This window comes from Solenopsis invicta, chromosome 3 (genome assembly GCF_016802725.1).
Source record: "Solenopsis invicta isolate M01_SB chromosome 3, UNIL_Sinv_3.0, whole genome shotgun sequence".
Classification (NCBI taxonomy): Eukaryota; Metazoa; Arthropoda; class Insecta; order Hymenoptera; family Formicidae; genus Solenopsis; species Solenopsis invicta.
In genome coordinates, this window is record NC_052666.1 from 1,454,392 (window position 1) to 1,469,420 (window position 15,029).

The 15,029-nt window shown below is 32.1% G+C and overlaps 3 protein-coding genes across 14 annotated transcripts; 2 read left to right on the top strand and 1 right to left on the bottom strand.

The window, feature by feature from the left end:
* Positions 1–3,575: 3,575 nt before the first annotated feature.
* On the top strand, positions 3,576–5,358 carry LOC105201595 (acyl-CoA Delta(11) desaturase). Its single transcript, XM_039447032.1, has 5 exons — positions 3,576–3,860; positions 3,967–4,097; positions 4,246–4,451; positions 4,772–4,957; positions 5,062–5,358. The coding sequence occupies exons 1-5, from the start codon at positions 3,689–3,691 to the stop codon at positions 5,318–5,320; spliced, it is 954 nt and encodes a 317-aa protein (XP_039302966.1). The 5' UTR covers positions 3,576–3,688; the 3' UTR covers positions 5,321–5,358.
* Positions 5,359–8,400: 3,042 nt separating this feature from the next.
* On the top strand, positions 8,401–10,258 carry LOC105203403. Of its 4 annotated transcripts, none has more exons than XM_039447062.1 (5): positions 8,401–8,569; positions 8,709–8,932; positions 9,003–9,301; positions 9,411–9,588; positions 9,658–10,258. In XM_039447062.1, exons 3-5 carry the CDS (start codon positions 9,247–9,249, stop codon positions 10,055–10,057), a joined length of 633 nt encoding a protein of 210 aa, XP_039302996.1. In that variant the 5' UTR covers positions 8,401–8,569; positions 8,709–8,932; positions 9,003–9,246; the 3' UTR covers positions 10,058–10,258. The 4 variants fall into 4 exon arrangements, with proteins under 4 accessions (XP_039302996.1, XP_039302997.1, XP_039302995.1 ...); XM_039447063.1 differs by having other exon boundaries at positions 9,016–9,346; XM_039447061.1 differs by having other exon boundaries at positions 8,402–8,569; positions 9,019–9,301.
* Positions 10,259–11,086: 828 nt separating this feature from the next.
* Positions 11,087–14,288, bottom strand: LOC120357183 (protein ANTAGONIST OF LIKE HETEROCHROMATIN PROTEIN 1-like). 9 transcript variants are annotated; one of them, XM_039447050.1, is made up of 8 exons: positions 13,907–14,286; positions 13,544–13,763; positions 13,361–13,457; positions 12,816–12,901; positions 12,318–12,670; positions 12,148–12,259; positions 11,824–12,037; positions 11,087–11,743 (listed from the first exon to the last, which is right to left on the bottom strand). In XM_039447050.1, the coding sequence occupies exons 4-8, from the start codon at positions 12,887–12,889 to the stop codon at positions 11,585–11,587; spliced, it is 912 nt and encodes a 303-aa protein (XP_039302984.1). In that variant the 5' UTR covers positions 12,890–12,901; positions 13,361–13,457; positions 13,544–13,763; positions 13,907–14,286; the 3' UTR covers positions 11,087–11,584. The 9 variants fall into 9 exon arrangements, 8 of the variants coding, with proteins under 8 accessions (XP_039302984.1, XP_039302983.1, XP_039302985.1 ...); XM_039447049.1 differs by having other exon boundaries at positions 13,361–13,460; XM_039447051.1 differs by having other exon boundaries at positions 13,361–13,473.
* Positions 14,289–15,029: the final 741 nt, after the last annotated feature.

Genomic DNA, 15,029 nt, shown 5'->3' on the forward strand with positions numbered 1-15,029 from the left:
TTGGAATAATCATTACCTAATCGTTTTATATTTTAAATAAACTAACTGATTACGTACTCCTGTTTTAGTTGATAATGATCACCTTGTTACACTGTTTTCTTTTTTTTTCTATTAAATAATAATAACCAATTATGTATTTATTTGCTAATTCTTTTGCACAACTTTATTGAAACCTTATGTATCTAAATTTCAAGTATCAGAATATATGTTAAATTCTAGTTAAAAAGAAGCTCCAATGTAAAATTTTATTTCATCAACCCATCTCGTACTCACACACTAACCTCCCGACTTGAAAAGATTGCATTCGGTCCAATCCCGACTTATAGAGATTGAATTCTCTGACTCAAATTAGGACCAACGATCGCACGATTCTGAAAAGGCGTTAAAGCGTGTCATGACACGTTGACGCATAATTTCGGAATCATCAAAAGTGCGTTCGGCTCGTGCCGCACATCCCACTAGTGCGGTCACGATAATAAAAGAGTTTTTGTTGCATCCTTCCCTGCCTTTTTCAAGTCCCAAGCATCTTTTGAGAGATAGCCTCCCTTTTCCTTAAGGCTGGATGTAACACAATGTTTCAAAACGTTTATCTAATGTTCCTTGCTTACTGGGGTTGTCGTCCAACAGCAATCAAATCTTAGATTTCCAAATATAACCTAGTATGGAAATCCGTTTTAAAATCGTTTTTAATATAAGTAAATTTCCAATATCAAACCACTTTCGCATAATTTTGAAAAGACATATATTGAATTATCTACCAGTGATCAAGCCTTGCATTTCCAAATACAACCGCGTAGAAGTATTGTACGGAATTGCATATTGCATCCAATCTCTATCGGCACTGGATTTGCATATAAAAGCGTATACGTATAATGCTCTTTGGAATTTCATATGTTGTTCATTTTCAATTGAATACGAATATATATGCAATTACAGACCAATCTTTCATCAGAAAACTTATACTAAATTCTTATTCCATTTAAATACAGAAATCCTTATATAAACCAAATTACCGATTTTCCATGTAAAAACTAATAAACTTTATATCGTAAATTTCCTACATGTTCAAATGCACTTATAATTATGAATATAAACGGATAATATTTATATATGGATTGTCAACTAAATATCATAAACTTGGAATTGCGTGCATAATCAGATTTAGTTTTTACTTGAATGGATTTTGTACCAGTAAAGATCTGATTTGTCCAGGTATATCCTGATACGAACGTATATAATTTTATATCTGGACATGCCTGGAATTTTTAGCAGGGCTTTCTCTTATTATTTCTTTGTTTGTATATATTTATTTATATTTGTATATCTTTAATGTAAACGTTTGACTTTCGTTGTGGCGTCAAAGTAAGATGTTATAATCCGAGCGACTCGATATGCACAGTTAGTACATTATTCTTACTTGAGACAAGGAGCACATTTGATTGCAAAACAATAAACAAAGTTGTATATACTTTGACAAGAGAAATTCATTTCCTAACAATAAAAATTATTCAAGGTTTCATTAGTCTTCATCAGTCTAACGGATGATCGAGTCACGTTAAGACAGTATTAATTAAAATAAATATTTACCATCTCAAATAAAATATACAATAGTTATATAGAGAAATGTAATTTCCTATGACACTGCTACGGGTAAAGATGCTAGTACAGATTTGACAAACCGATAATGACTCGACTGTTTCCTGTTTTCGGTGACAGATAACGGCTAGCAGTTTTTACTTTGATACCGCACGACTAGACGTCCCTCTCTGGCACGCAAAACTGACTGCAGATCTGCGGGCTTGAGGGTCTTCTGTACATTCGTCAGCACAGATAACACCCACAATAGCAATACAAACAGCAAACAGTAAGTAGCTCACATATTTTAGTTTTCTTCTTTTTTCCTCATATTTCCTCTTCAATTTAAAATCAATTCCCAGTGGGAAACAACGGTAAACCGCGTCGGAATAGAACTTGGCGGGCCGCAAAGCGTTTTTGGCGGACCAGAGTCAGAGAAGCGCGTCACCTCCTCGACGAAGCTTTTTTCGAGTACCTGCGAGGAATAGACCGCATTCCTCCGGAAGCTGAGCCGGTTCCTCATCTTTCCTCTCCACCTCCTCTTCCCGAGGAACTCGAAGTTCCTCAGGTTCATCAGCCTACTTCCCCTGCCCCCTCGATCTCCTCATTATTTACATACAGAGTAGCCGCCGATACCCCTCCTTCGTCGGTCCCTAGTGTCTCCTATTCCCCGACACCGTATCTGGAACGCAGTCCAGAGCGGTCCCCTTTAAACTCCCCTTATTCCCCGGTTAACTCGGATATCGCCGAAGAGCGGTGGAATTATCTTTGCCAATTGTCTCCTCAGGCCGGTAATTCTCCTTCGGCTTCCACAGAGTTTTCTTGCCGTTCTTTTTCCTCCCCGTTGCCCAGCGTAGAGGAGATCCTCTTATTCTACGGTTCCTCCTCAAGAGAACGAGGAATTTTCTGTACACCCCCATTCACCCTTTCCATCCTCATATTCTTCCCCCTCTCCAGCACCCAGCGTAGAGGAGATTCCACCCCTTTATTCTACGGTTCCTCCTCAAGAGAGCGAGGAATTTTCTGTACACCCCTATTCACCCTTTCCACCCTCATATTTTTCCCTCTCTCCGGCACCCAGCGTAGAGGAGATCCCACCCCCTTATTCTACGGTTCCTCCGCAAGAGAGTGAGGAATTTCCCTCATATATCCATTTATCTCTATCATCTCCTCACGAACCCAAGAAAACCCCCGCTTTCTTTTTTCCCCTTCCTCCTCCTCTCACGATTTTGAGGAGATTTCTACACCCGATTCACCCCCTTACGTCCATTCTTATGGAATCGAGCAAGCAATTCCGGAACTCTTCATCTTTCCAATAACTACCACCCCTCTCTCTTCCAATGCCTTCTGTATCGGTCCCAATTTTGTGGATTTAGAGCAGTTGCAGCACATTGTCACCCATGCCCCATCAAACGCAATTATTCCTTTTTACTTCCCTGGCCATGCCTCCCCATATTTAATCCCTACTCACCAGTTTTATGCTATGTTTCCCTCTTCCACAGTAGAGATTAAGGAACTGCCACACACACACACACACATACATTAATATACAATACAAAAATTGTATTATATACGTAAGCTAGATTACGCCCTATAATTGTAAAACAAACATATTGTACAACTTGTAATCTTTTCTTTTTTTTATATTTGAATAAATTATACGTTTATTCAATAATGACCCTTTTTATTTGGTCTACCGACATCGTCATCCATCGTCGTTTTAAGAAATACCGCACTTGGTCCTATCCAAGGGTGGCAACGATAGAATTCTATTGTTTTGAATTAGGTTTCTGATACTTTCTATCGTTTTCTATCGGTCTTTTTAATCAGGGATACTTTATTTTTTTTGCTAAAACTTTGGTTTTGATTGCGTTTTAATTTCAAAATTAAAATTAGAAATTATGTAACATATACATTACTAAAAAAAGAAAAAATAGGGAACACTTTATTCCAAAAACCAAAAATTAAACTATTTTCAAATAGTTGTAGCTCAGTGAAAAATTATCGTGTAGACAAACAAATGCCACAAAAAAAGATTTTACGAACATTTCACAAAATATATTTTATTAAAAAAACTTTGTTTAAATAATTTTTGTTAATAGACTGTGTAACAATGGCGTTAAAACCACAAGTAAATAAGGAACTTGAAGAAAAACCGAAATTTAATAGATCAATAGTATGGCGTAATGTAATTATTTTATCGTTGCTACATCTTGGTGCCCTGGCTGGACTTTACCTCTCATTTACATCGGCGAAATATATGACTATTTTTTTCGATGAGTATAGTTTAATTTTATTGCGTAGTACTTTTAATTACTTGCTCGCAAAATAATTATACAACAAAAATAATAAAACGCTTGTGTGTAACGTCACGATTTTTTTCGATTGCAGCAATTTTTTTATACGAATTTAGCCTTTTGGGAATCTCAGCTGGGGCTCATCGACTTTGGTCCCATCGATCCTACAAAGCCAAGTGGCCTCTCCAATTGCTGCTGACATTCATGAACACTGTAGCTTTTCAGGTAGGTGTGTTTAACGAGTTACATTTCGTCAATAATGGCAACGATTTAAAAAGTTACTTTTATCGTTACTTTATTGAGATACTATATTAACGCAGTACTATATTAACAATCATATTTACTGATCAACTTATAACTTTGTTCAATCTAGGATTCCGTGATTGTATGGGCCAGAGACCACAGGGTCCACCATAAATTTAGTGATACTGACGCCGACCCACATAACCCCAACGTCGGATTCTTTTTTTCGCATATAGGCTGGCTGCTTTGCAAAAAACATCCCGATGTCACGAAAAAGGGGAAAGGCATTGATATGTCTGATCTAGAGAGCAATGCAATATTAGCTTTTCAAAAAAAGTAAGTGTATCCAAAAATATTTATTTTAATTTCTTTTAAAAAAGATTTTTGTTAGATAAAATACTTTTGTGTTTTATATATAATAAAATACTTGACTAACTCTGTGATCTAATCTTTGTTTTGGGACAGTTTAATTTGAAAGCATTTTTTGTTTAGAGATTACTTTTATTTAATTCTTTATTTTAAATAAGATTTTTGTTAGGAATTTTGGAAAATTAATATACGACACATTTTTTAAAACAAGATTTTTGTTAGGTAGATGTAAGTTAAAATAATATCTTATTATCGAACAAGTACCTACAATAAATTTGTTATTTCAGATATTATACGATATTGGTGATATTGCTCTGCTTTGTTTTGCCAACCGTTATCCCGGTCGTATTTTGGGAAGAAAAATGGCTAAACGCCTACTTAATCCCTGGCGTTCTTCGTCATATTTTGATACTAAATGTAGCTTTAATGATTAATTCAATAGGCCACAGATATGGTTATAAACCATATGACAAGTAAGTATCAATCAATTCGTAGTCTTATATAGCCGAATATACTTTTAAATCAAATTTTGTACGCAATCAGCATTTAATTACAACTGCTTTCTTGATTGTTACAGATATATAAATCCAGCAGACAATTTAATTTTTTCTATATTTTCCTCGGGAGAAGGATGGCACAACTATCATCACGTCTTTCCGGGGGATTATAGATCTATTGAATTAAAAAGTATGCTTAATTTAACAAAAATGTTTATCGAATTTTTCGAAAAAATCAGTTGGGCCTACGATTTGAAATATGCATCGGATGAAACGATAAGAAAACGTATGAAGAGAACGGGCGACGGAAAATGGGTCAAACAGTATAATTATAATTAAATCAATAAAATAATTTTTGGTTTACAGTTTTTCTTAGTTCTTTTTTCATATGCAATTTTAAGATATTATAAGATTTTTTGTAAAAGTTAATTTATAATTTAGTAATTCGAATTTTCTTTGAGATATTATAAAATTAATTGTCAAATTGTGAATTATACTATTTTTTTATTCAAATATGAATTAATTTTAAGTCAAAAAATGGTATTATACATTTACTTTAAAAAAGTTGATATGATAATATACGAAGGAAAAAGTAATATTTTACCTTGGAAATAGACAATTAAATGGATGGAAATCCAGAATTGTGTAATTTATAAGTGTTATGGTTATTTTATGCACAAGTTATAACAATATTTTTGAAAATGAAGGTTACATATTTCTATGACATTTCAAGTAACTAAATATGAAATTACAAACTTGATAAAAAAAATTTTTTTAAGCTCATGTCTACGTTTTCAATTTCGGTACATGTAAAAAGGGAGTTATGGAAATAAATATTATTTTTGAATTGGAATTTGCACATTTACAATCGTATATGTTCGTTTATTCTCTTTGACCTCCTTAATTTCGTAGTATTTTTATTTTGTAACAGTTTCTGATGTAAAACCGTATAGCGATGATCCAGGCTGAAAAAATTCTGCACAAATTTAAAAATTGCTACAAAAATCTACAAAAAAGCTAGAATTGGAACACTTTTATAAATTTTTGTAAATTTTTGTATTTTTGTAGTGCGTTGTTTCTGCGATAAATTTCTCAATAAAACTTTGATGAACTACAACATTCTACAAATTTCTTCTACTATAAAGTAATTCTTCCGGAAACAATTTCTATGAGCCAGTACATAGTTCTACTAAAAATACAAATTTGTAGAAATTATTATTTCGTAGAAATGTGTATTTAATTGTTAAAATTAATAAAAGCATTCTAATTTTAGCATTTTTGTTGATTTTTGTAAAATATCTTAAATTTGCATTACAGTATATTGTTGCAGATTTTTTCACCAGCGGAAAGACAAAAAAAAATTATTTCTGACGGAACTCTTACTTCTTGCTGTAACACTTTATACTCTGCACGTTTTGTTACGCATATTTTGCATCTCTTCTGTAGATAAAGAATAATTCTCGATGTAAAATACATTTATTTTTCTTATTTTACGAGATTACTCATAAGAAAAATGAAAAACATTTTGACTTTATAAACGAAATTAGTCAAATATCATTAATTTATATTCTTAAAATTTAAATTTAAATATTGTTGAGCAACAATGTAACAATCATTTTGATATATACCCCTCATTATCTTAAGAAAATGCTTAACTGAATTGCTATTATTAACTGACTTGCTGAAATTGTTAAATTGAGAAATATGAAACCAAAATAAAATGTAATAAAAAGTTTAAAAATTTAGTAAAAAGACAATTCGTATGTGTGTGTACGGGTACCACTACGTTGTATTTTATTTTCTAAAGTTTGTACAACTGATATAACTGTCTTTGTCAAACGTTTTCCATTTTTACTTTATCCCTTTCTTATAGATAGTTACGCTGTAAATAAATATTATTAAATACAACGCGACAAGGAACTAACTGCAATTATTGTAAAAAATTAATAAAAGATAAATAGTTTATGTAAAATATAAAAACTGATATTTCATAATATTTAATAATATAGTAATATATAAAACAACACTACAAATATAAATATCGTAATAAATTTTATTGTAATTTTAATAATTGGAAGTTACAAGATAAGTATTTTAATTTTTTCCATTTTTACAATTTTTTACTTACCTGAAAAGAAAATGACACGTAATGTTTTAATGTTTTATTATATTTTAGTATTAAATTTTTATAAGTAATATTACAGAAATTATTAAAAATTTTCCTCTTTTCAATTTGCCAAAAATAGTTTTTTCTCAATTTTTTTTATAAGTCTTCACATAAAATTAAAAACAACATGAGAATTATTATTAGCAGAAAATTAATTTTACAGTAGTAACTATTTATTATATGAAATATGCACACACACATAAACGTAAAATAATATAAATAAATGTGTGTATCTTATAATAATCAAAATATCTTTAACATTTCAATAATTCTTTTTAATTAAAATATAACTTTGTTTATTTTATCATTTAGTTTTTCTTGTCTGTCCGCTAAAGTTCTAAGGACAGCAGCAATATGAGGATCTAAAAGTAAATTATAAGATTAATTATTATATCAAAGGTCAAAACAGAAACCAAGAAAATGAAAAGGAGTGTAAGAAAGATACATTTGAATATATTAAATTATTTATCAATGAAAGAAAATGCAATTTATTTCATAAATATAAGAAACAAATAATTTACTTATCTTTCAATAAAGATGTATCTTTACATGCTTAATAATAAACAATAAGAAATATTGTAATAATTGATAAAACAAGATGAGTATAAGTAGACATCCATACTATTTTCAAATATCTTAACTAAAGAAATAAAGCAAACATTAAACATAAAAATGCTAATAATTAGAGCAGGATTTGAAAACTACAGCTTTTGTAAATAAAATTTTAATTGCAGAAGTTTGAATCACAGCTCCAGGTAGAGCATTTGAGATTGAACAGATAAGAAATAAATTCTTCACGAAACAGCATTGAGTAATGATTGAAGAAGAAAAGAAATACTATTACCTTTATCTTTCATAAGAGATGAAATAATTACAGAGTATCCTTTTCGGTATGGTAGTGTGTTTAAAAACTTATTGGACGTAATCTGCTTTTCGATAACTGTTAAAAAAGAAAATAATCATAAGTATTAAATGTATAATATATTACAATCAAAACTTTCTTTTAACATAAAAAAACCTATTTCTAATAATATAGATAAAGACATATTTGGAAAAAAATTTCTATGTTTGAAAAAAATTTAAAAAGAAACTTTCTTTAAATAGTTTATTCAAATTGTTATTTTATTAAAAAATTATAAAAATACAATTTAAGAAATAAAACTTGTAACAATATGCCCCTCCACCGTGCCGCCACTCCAGACCGACTAACCGTCGAACGCACCGCAGCGGAGCACGTGTATCTTACGTATGACCCACGCGCGTACGATCGGCTTACGTTAGGGTGATGGCAGAGAACGAGACGTAACTGACATGACGTGACGTGACGTGACGTTGAGTAAGGCAGAGAAAAGCCGTAAAGACGTACGACGTGTTGTGTTGAATGTCTGATGATCTATTAAGTGCGCGGAGAGACGAGATGGGTAATATTAATATATTAACTTAATAATTTATAACTAAATATGGTCTGGAATAAAATAACAGATTTTATTCATAACTATAATAATTTGTTTCCATTTCTTTGATCAAATAGTTAAAATAGAGTAATAATTTTTATTTTAGGTTAATCCACATTTTTCCCTGCTATATATACTACAATTATTACAAACGTACATGTTTTTCTCGATTGACGAGTTTTGTATCTTAAAAATATTCCACTACTTTGATGCAGAATAGTATTGCATTAGAATAACCTACATGCAGCGAGCGAACTACATCAACTACAACTTACTCATTAAGCTATCTCTGTACAGTTGCATTTTTTTTCGGTCTCCCAATCTTATTTAGTAAGTTTGATTTACAAAATTTATTTTTATTATTTTAGCTTTGTATTTTTATTATTATGCTAATTTATAGTTTGCTTTTTCAGTAGAATATTTAGTTATTGTGAAAGTGATACAAGAACAAAAATGTCGGATCATTCACAATATTGCAAATTTATAATGATTCACTTGAAACGAGCACAGATGACAAGCAAGATAATTGCGATCCTGTGTTTATTAATGTTGAAGAAAAGCAAGGCGATGAACTTCTGATCGAACTATACCGAGAGCGAGTATTTCTATATGATAAAAGTAACGCCAATTATAAAAACTTTTTGATGAAAGAAAATGCTTGGATAGAAATATCCAAAATAATGACTGAAGCTAATTGTGGTAATAAATTATACTTACTATATGTATAATTACTTAGATAAAAAGGTAATTAGATAAATAGTGGTAAAGATGGTATAATGTATTTTAATCTAAAACTTTTACTGTTCAGGTGACATGTATACTCCATCCTATTGTCAAAAAAGGTGCGTCTCATTAAGGGACCAATATAACAGAGAGAAAAGAAAGCTAGATATTCAATCTAAAAGTGGAAGTGGTGCAAGTAAAGCTAGTCAATTTCCTTTCTTTTCGCAGTTAGCATTCTTGGACCGCGTAATTAAAAGACGAAGGTAAAATAACTCATTAAATTATTTGTTTAAATATATCCACTCTTACGTATTTTATATGCTTATTTCCAGAAGCTACACAAATTGCACAATATCTGAACCAGTAATTAATGAAGAAGATGACTTGTTACAAATTGTTGCAAGTTCATCGAACAGCGAAAATAAAAATGTAAATAAGCAGCATATTGATAACAAGAAATATTTTAATAAAGAAAATGTTGCACCAAAACACAAGAAGTGGAAAGTCGACGAAACAAAGGAGTTAGAGCAATCATTAGTTCAAATGACTCAAAGAATTTCATCATATATGGAAAACAAGTCTTCAACGGCAGATAACGCTTTTATGGACTTTATAAAAGTACAATTTAGCACTATTCCAGAAAAAGAAAAAAATGCAAGACGAAAGATGATTATGGATGCTCTTACCCCAAGCAACACAGTTACGTTTAATAAATGTTTAATAAACGTTTAGCCGAAACGTTTTTGTGATGTATAAAAATACGTTTATTAACCGGTCGAAATGTCTCGTATAAAAACGGTATTTTACACTAGTAAAAAAAACGTTAAATAAACGTTGTAAAGTAAACGTTGTTGTAGATATAACGCCTGTGGCCGCACTCTACTCACGAGAAGATCCCCCGCGACGTGGCCACTTAGCGGTGGCGCCAGCACTCACTTGTTAAATCCATTTCAATCCGAAATTACAGGATTTCATAAATTATAATTAAATCGAATTTTAATGCGATGTGACACGCTGAGACGCTGACAATTCTTGTGTGCCATTTTTAAATAAAGAGATATTTTGATGACAATATTATAAATCACAAAAAATTTATATGTAAACTCTCTGAAGATTATTAACTTTTAAATATAATGAAATATCTTATTTATATTATACTTTTTACGTCTCAATTATTATAATTATATAATTACATTTGAAAGAACACGTTTAAAAATTGTCTTATAAAACGTTTTTATAACGTTTATTAAATTGGTACAAAAAACGTCTCAAATTTTAAACGTTTATTTTTCAGTTTATACGTATAAAATTGATTTTCAACGTTTATTAAACGTATTCTTAAACTAACTGTGTTGCTTGGGACGATGCCATTATCAGAACAATAAGGATCATTTAATTTAAGAAATCTATATAGGGTGTAACTGGAAAAACATACATGGAGTATACCACGAGATACAGGCTAAGAATTCAAATCGAAGAGTCTCTCGCTATTTTTTGATCTGGAGTTTCTGTTCATAGTTATACAGTATTAAAATTTGCTAATCATCTTCCGTTTATAGACGGCTTATTTACAAATTTTAATACTGCATAACTACGAACAAAGGTTCAGATCAAAAAGTAATTCAAGATTTTTGACTTGGATTTCTGTCCTATATCTCGTAGCATCCTTCATGTATGTTTTCTTAGTTACACCGTCTATATATTATGTTGACAGCACAAATATAAACATTAATTTTCTTTTTTTGTTATAAAGATATAACATTATGTTTCGAAGTTTTTATTAGAGAAGAAAGATGATCAAAGATATACTTACTATGCCATTATTAGAACAATAAGGATTATATATTTTAAGAAAACTTATTTTAAAAGTGCAAATAGACATTGTTTTTTGTTGTTGTAAATATATAACATTTTGTTTAATTTTGAAGATTTTATGAAAAAAGAAAGATGGTTATAGATACTCTTACTATGCCATTATTAAAATAAGAATTAAATATTTTAAAAAATCTTTACATACATTGTACTTGTGACAGTACAAATAGGTATTATTATTTTTTTATTGTAAAGATATAACATTTATATTTTATTTTAAAATTTTTATGAAACAAAATAATTACTAGTTTATTTAAAAAATTGTATCAAACAGTATTTGTGTCTGTGATGTATTATACTCTTTTGAGTATAATTGACTGAGTATAAATGTATAATTTTAATAGTTTTGTAAGACATATCATAAAAATTAAATTAAAAAAAAAAAATTTATTCGTCTGCATGTACACCTCTTTGAACATAGTCATGTTGCCATTCCACTTGTCCAACTTCAGAAATAAAATAATCACTCAAAATATTTCTTTGAATTTCGGCAGTTTGTACGTTATCTTCTTGAAGATTATTTGGTATATTGATCCAGGGTGAATTCTAAATATTATTAATTAAAAATTAATTGAAGGATTAAATTATTATACTTTTATTTAGTTCTAAATTGTTTTTTTTCTTACTTGGTTTTCATTATTATCAGAAATTTGTTCTTGACTATACATTTTAGTTCCACTGCGTTGCTCCTCTTTCAGTATATAATTGTGTAGACAAACTGAAGCTGTTACAATTACATCAGCGGTTTCTGGTAGCATACTAATAGCTGTGTGGAATATTCTCCATTTATTCGAAAAAATTCCAAAAGCACTTTCAACTGTTCTTCGTGCTCTAGAAAGTCTATAATTAAAAATTTTTTTTTTATATGTCAAGTTCGTACTAGAATAAGGTTTCATAATTCTTTTTGATAATTTAAAAGCATCATCGGTGTGTGTACAAAGTAAGTGTACGTTTTTAAATTGCTATTAGGAAGGTTTATAGGTTCTTTTGGTAAATTTAATCTATTATTTTCTAAGTTTTTTCCTATATCACAGTTATTGAAAATGCCTCCGTCACTAGTTCCTATAAAATATATAATAATATAGTATGTACATAATATTGAATTTTTGTTATTGCTTACCTCCAAATGCTCCAATATCAACTAATGTAAATCTGTATAAATGATCAGATACTGCCAATAAAACCACACTATAAAATTTTTTATAATTAAAATACAAGCTTCCAGAGTTTGGAGGACAGCGTAATCTAATATGTTTGCCATCTATGGAACCCGCACAATTTGGAATGTTCCATCTCTTCCAATATCCATGAAAACATATTCTCCAATCTTCTTTTATAGGTGGAGAAAGATATAATGGTTCCAAAATCTTAATCAAAATATTACAAACTTCTTTTACCACTTCTCTTACTGTGGATTCACCAACTCTAAATGCCAAAGCTACAGTCAATGGTAAATCACCTGTGGCAAGATATCTAAAAAGAATATAATTAATATGTAAAAATATACTACAAATTTATATTAAAATTACTATGATTAAAGTACATTTACATTAATTACATAGTATGAATGAGTTGCCGCATCTAAGCATGCACTATCGTACTTTTATTTTATAAATACCTTAGAGTTATTAAAAGTCGTAGTTCTGGTATTAAAGCACGAGAGCTTTTCTTTATCAAATATGGTTCTGTCATTTGTACTAATTGCTGAAAATGTGCCAATGTCATTCTGGTATAACGATAAAATAATGCAGGATCATCTTTTAGTTTTTGAAATAAGTTATTATAATCTCCATATTGAATCCTCATTGTATTAATAAGACTCACAAGCCATCGCCTATTTAACCATCTAATTTGTTTTCTTTTACGTCTTAACAAAACATATGTAATTATCCAATTCATTACCAGAATTATAAATTCACTATCACTGCTCATTTTTTTTATTAGTTATAAGCATATTGTAAGCATTGAAAAGGAATAACACTTCTTAATTACTTATTAATTAATTAAATCATATTTTACCTACAATGTTACAAGAAATATGTTATCTTTATATCTTTATGTACATTTCAATAGAAATAAACCTATAAATAATTTTGGTTTATATATAGACTTTAATCAATATATTTACATAATTATGCATACTTTACTTAATAATTATTCTACCTATCTGTGTTCGTTACAGGTGAATCATCAAAATTTGACAATACGTGAATGATCCAACATTTTTATTTTTGTATCACTTTCAAAATAACTAAATATTCTACTGAAAAAGCAAACTATAAATTAGCATAATAATAAAAATACAAAGCTAAAATAATAAAAATAAATTTTGTAAATCAAACTTACTAAATAAGATTGGGAGACCGAAAAAAAATGCAACTGTACAGAGATAGCTTAATGAGTAAGTTGTAGTTGATGTAGTTCGCTCGCTGCAGGTTATTCTAATGCAATACTATTCTGCATCAAAGTAGTGGAATATTTTTAAGATACAAAACTCGTCAATCCAGAAAAACATGTACGTTTATAATAATTGTAGTATATATAGCAGGGAAAAGTGTGGATTAACCTAAAATAAAAATTATTACTCTATTTTAACTATTTGATCAAAGAAATGGAAACAAATTATTATAGTTATGAATAAAATCTGTTATTTTATTCCAGACCATATTTAGTTATAAATTATTAAGTTAATATATTAATATTACCCACCTCGTCTCTCCGCGCACTTAATAGATCATCAGACATTCAACACAACACGTCGTACGTCTTTACGGCTTTTCTCTGCCTTACTCAAAGTCACGTCACGTCACATCACGTCAGTTACGTCTCGTTCTCTGCCATCAAGACCACCGCGTGCTACCGCGCGCGACCGACGCGCTACGCGCCGCGTTCCGAAAGCGCTCCCATTCTAGCCGGCCCGTCCGCGCGCGCTGATTGGTGCGTCCAGCCGCGCGGAACGATATATAAGCCGGCAGTGGGCAACGTACCAGAGATCCTTCCGAACAACCGATCTCCCCGGATCATCTCCCGCGCTGGGCATACTCGGCGCCTCCTAGCTCGGGGATTCTCGAGCACCTCCTCGGGAACGGGCATACTCGTTCCTGCCTTCCCGCGACGGGTAAAACCGTCGTCTCCGAGGCCGGGTATGCTCGGCCGCTCCGATCCGCTCCGACGCGCGACGGGCATTCTCGTCGCGCGGACGATCCAATCCGCGGAAGCCGTGCGACGGGCATTCTCGTTGCGCGGCCAATCAGACCGTTGAGCCGGACGACGGGTATTCTCGTGCGTCCGGTCAGGTCCAATCCGCATCCGTTGCACCGTGCGACGGGAATTCTCACCGCACGGCTTATCCGTTCCGTTCAGCCGGGCGACGGGCATTCTCGTCGTCCGGCTACTCCGACCAGACCGTTCCGAGTGTCCCCGGGAATTCTCGGGGACTGTCCGCGCCGATACCGTTCCTGTATCCGCCTACCGTACCTCGTGGTGGAGTTTTCCCCGCGAGATGAGGCCGCCCAGGCCGACACCGGCGACGACCCTCGCGCAGCGCGAAACTGTCCGTCGCGCCAAGAGCCGTCGCATCCGAGACCGTAACCGGTCAACCACACGGGCCAATCGCGCCCCGAGCACGGCATTAGAGTGGACCGCCGCGCGACCACTCTAAATACGGATACCATACGCGTAAAGCGTAAGCCGAATCCGTCCGTATATCGCACGACTCATCCGAGTCCGTACACTTCGATAACCGCGAGTCCGTTCTGATATAGCACGTTCCGCCGCGAGTTATGTATATATATATATATGTTGTCGAACCGAGCAACCCCGATTGCTACCT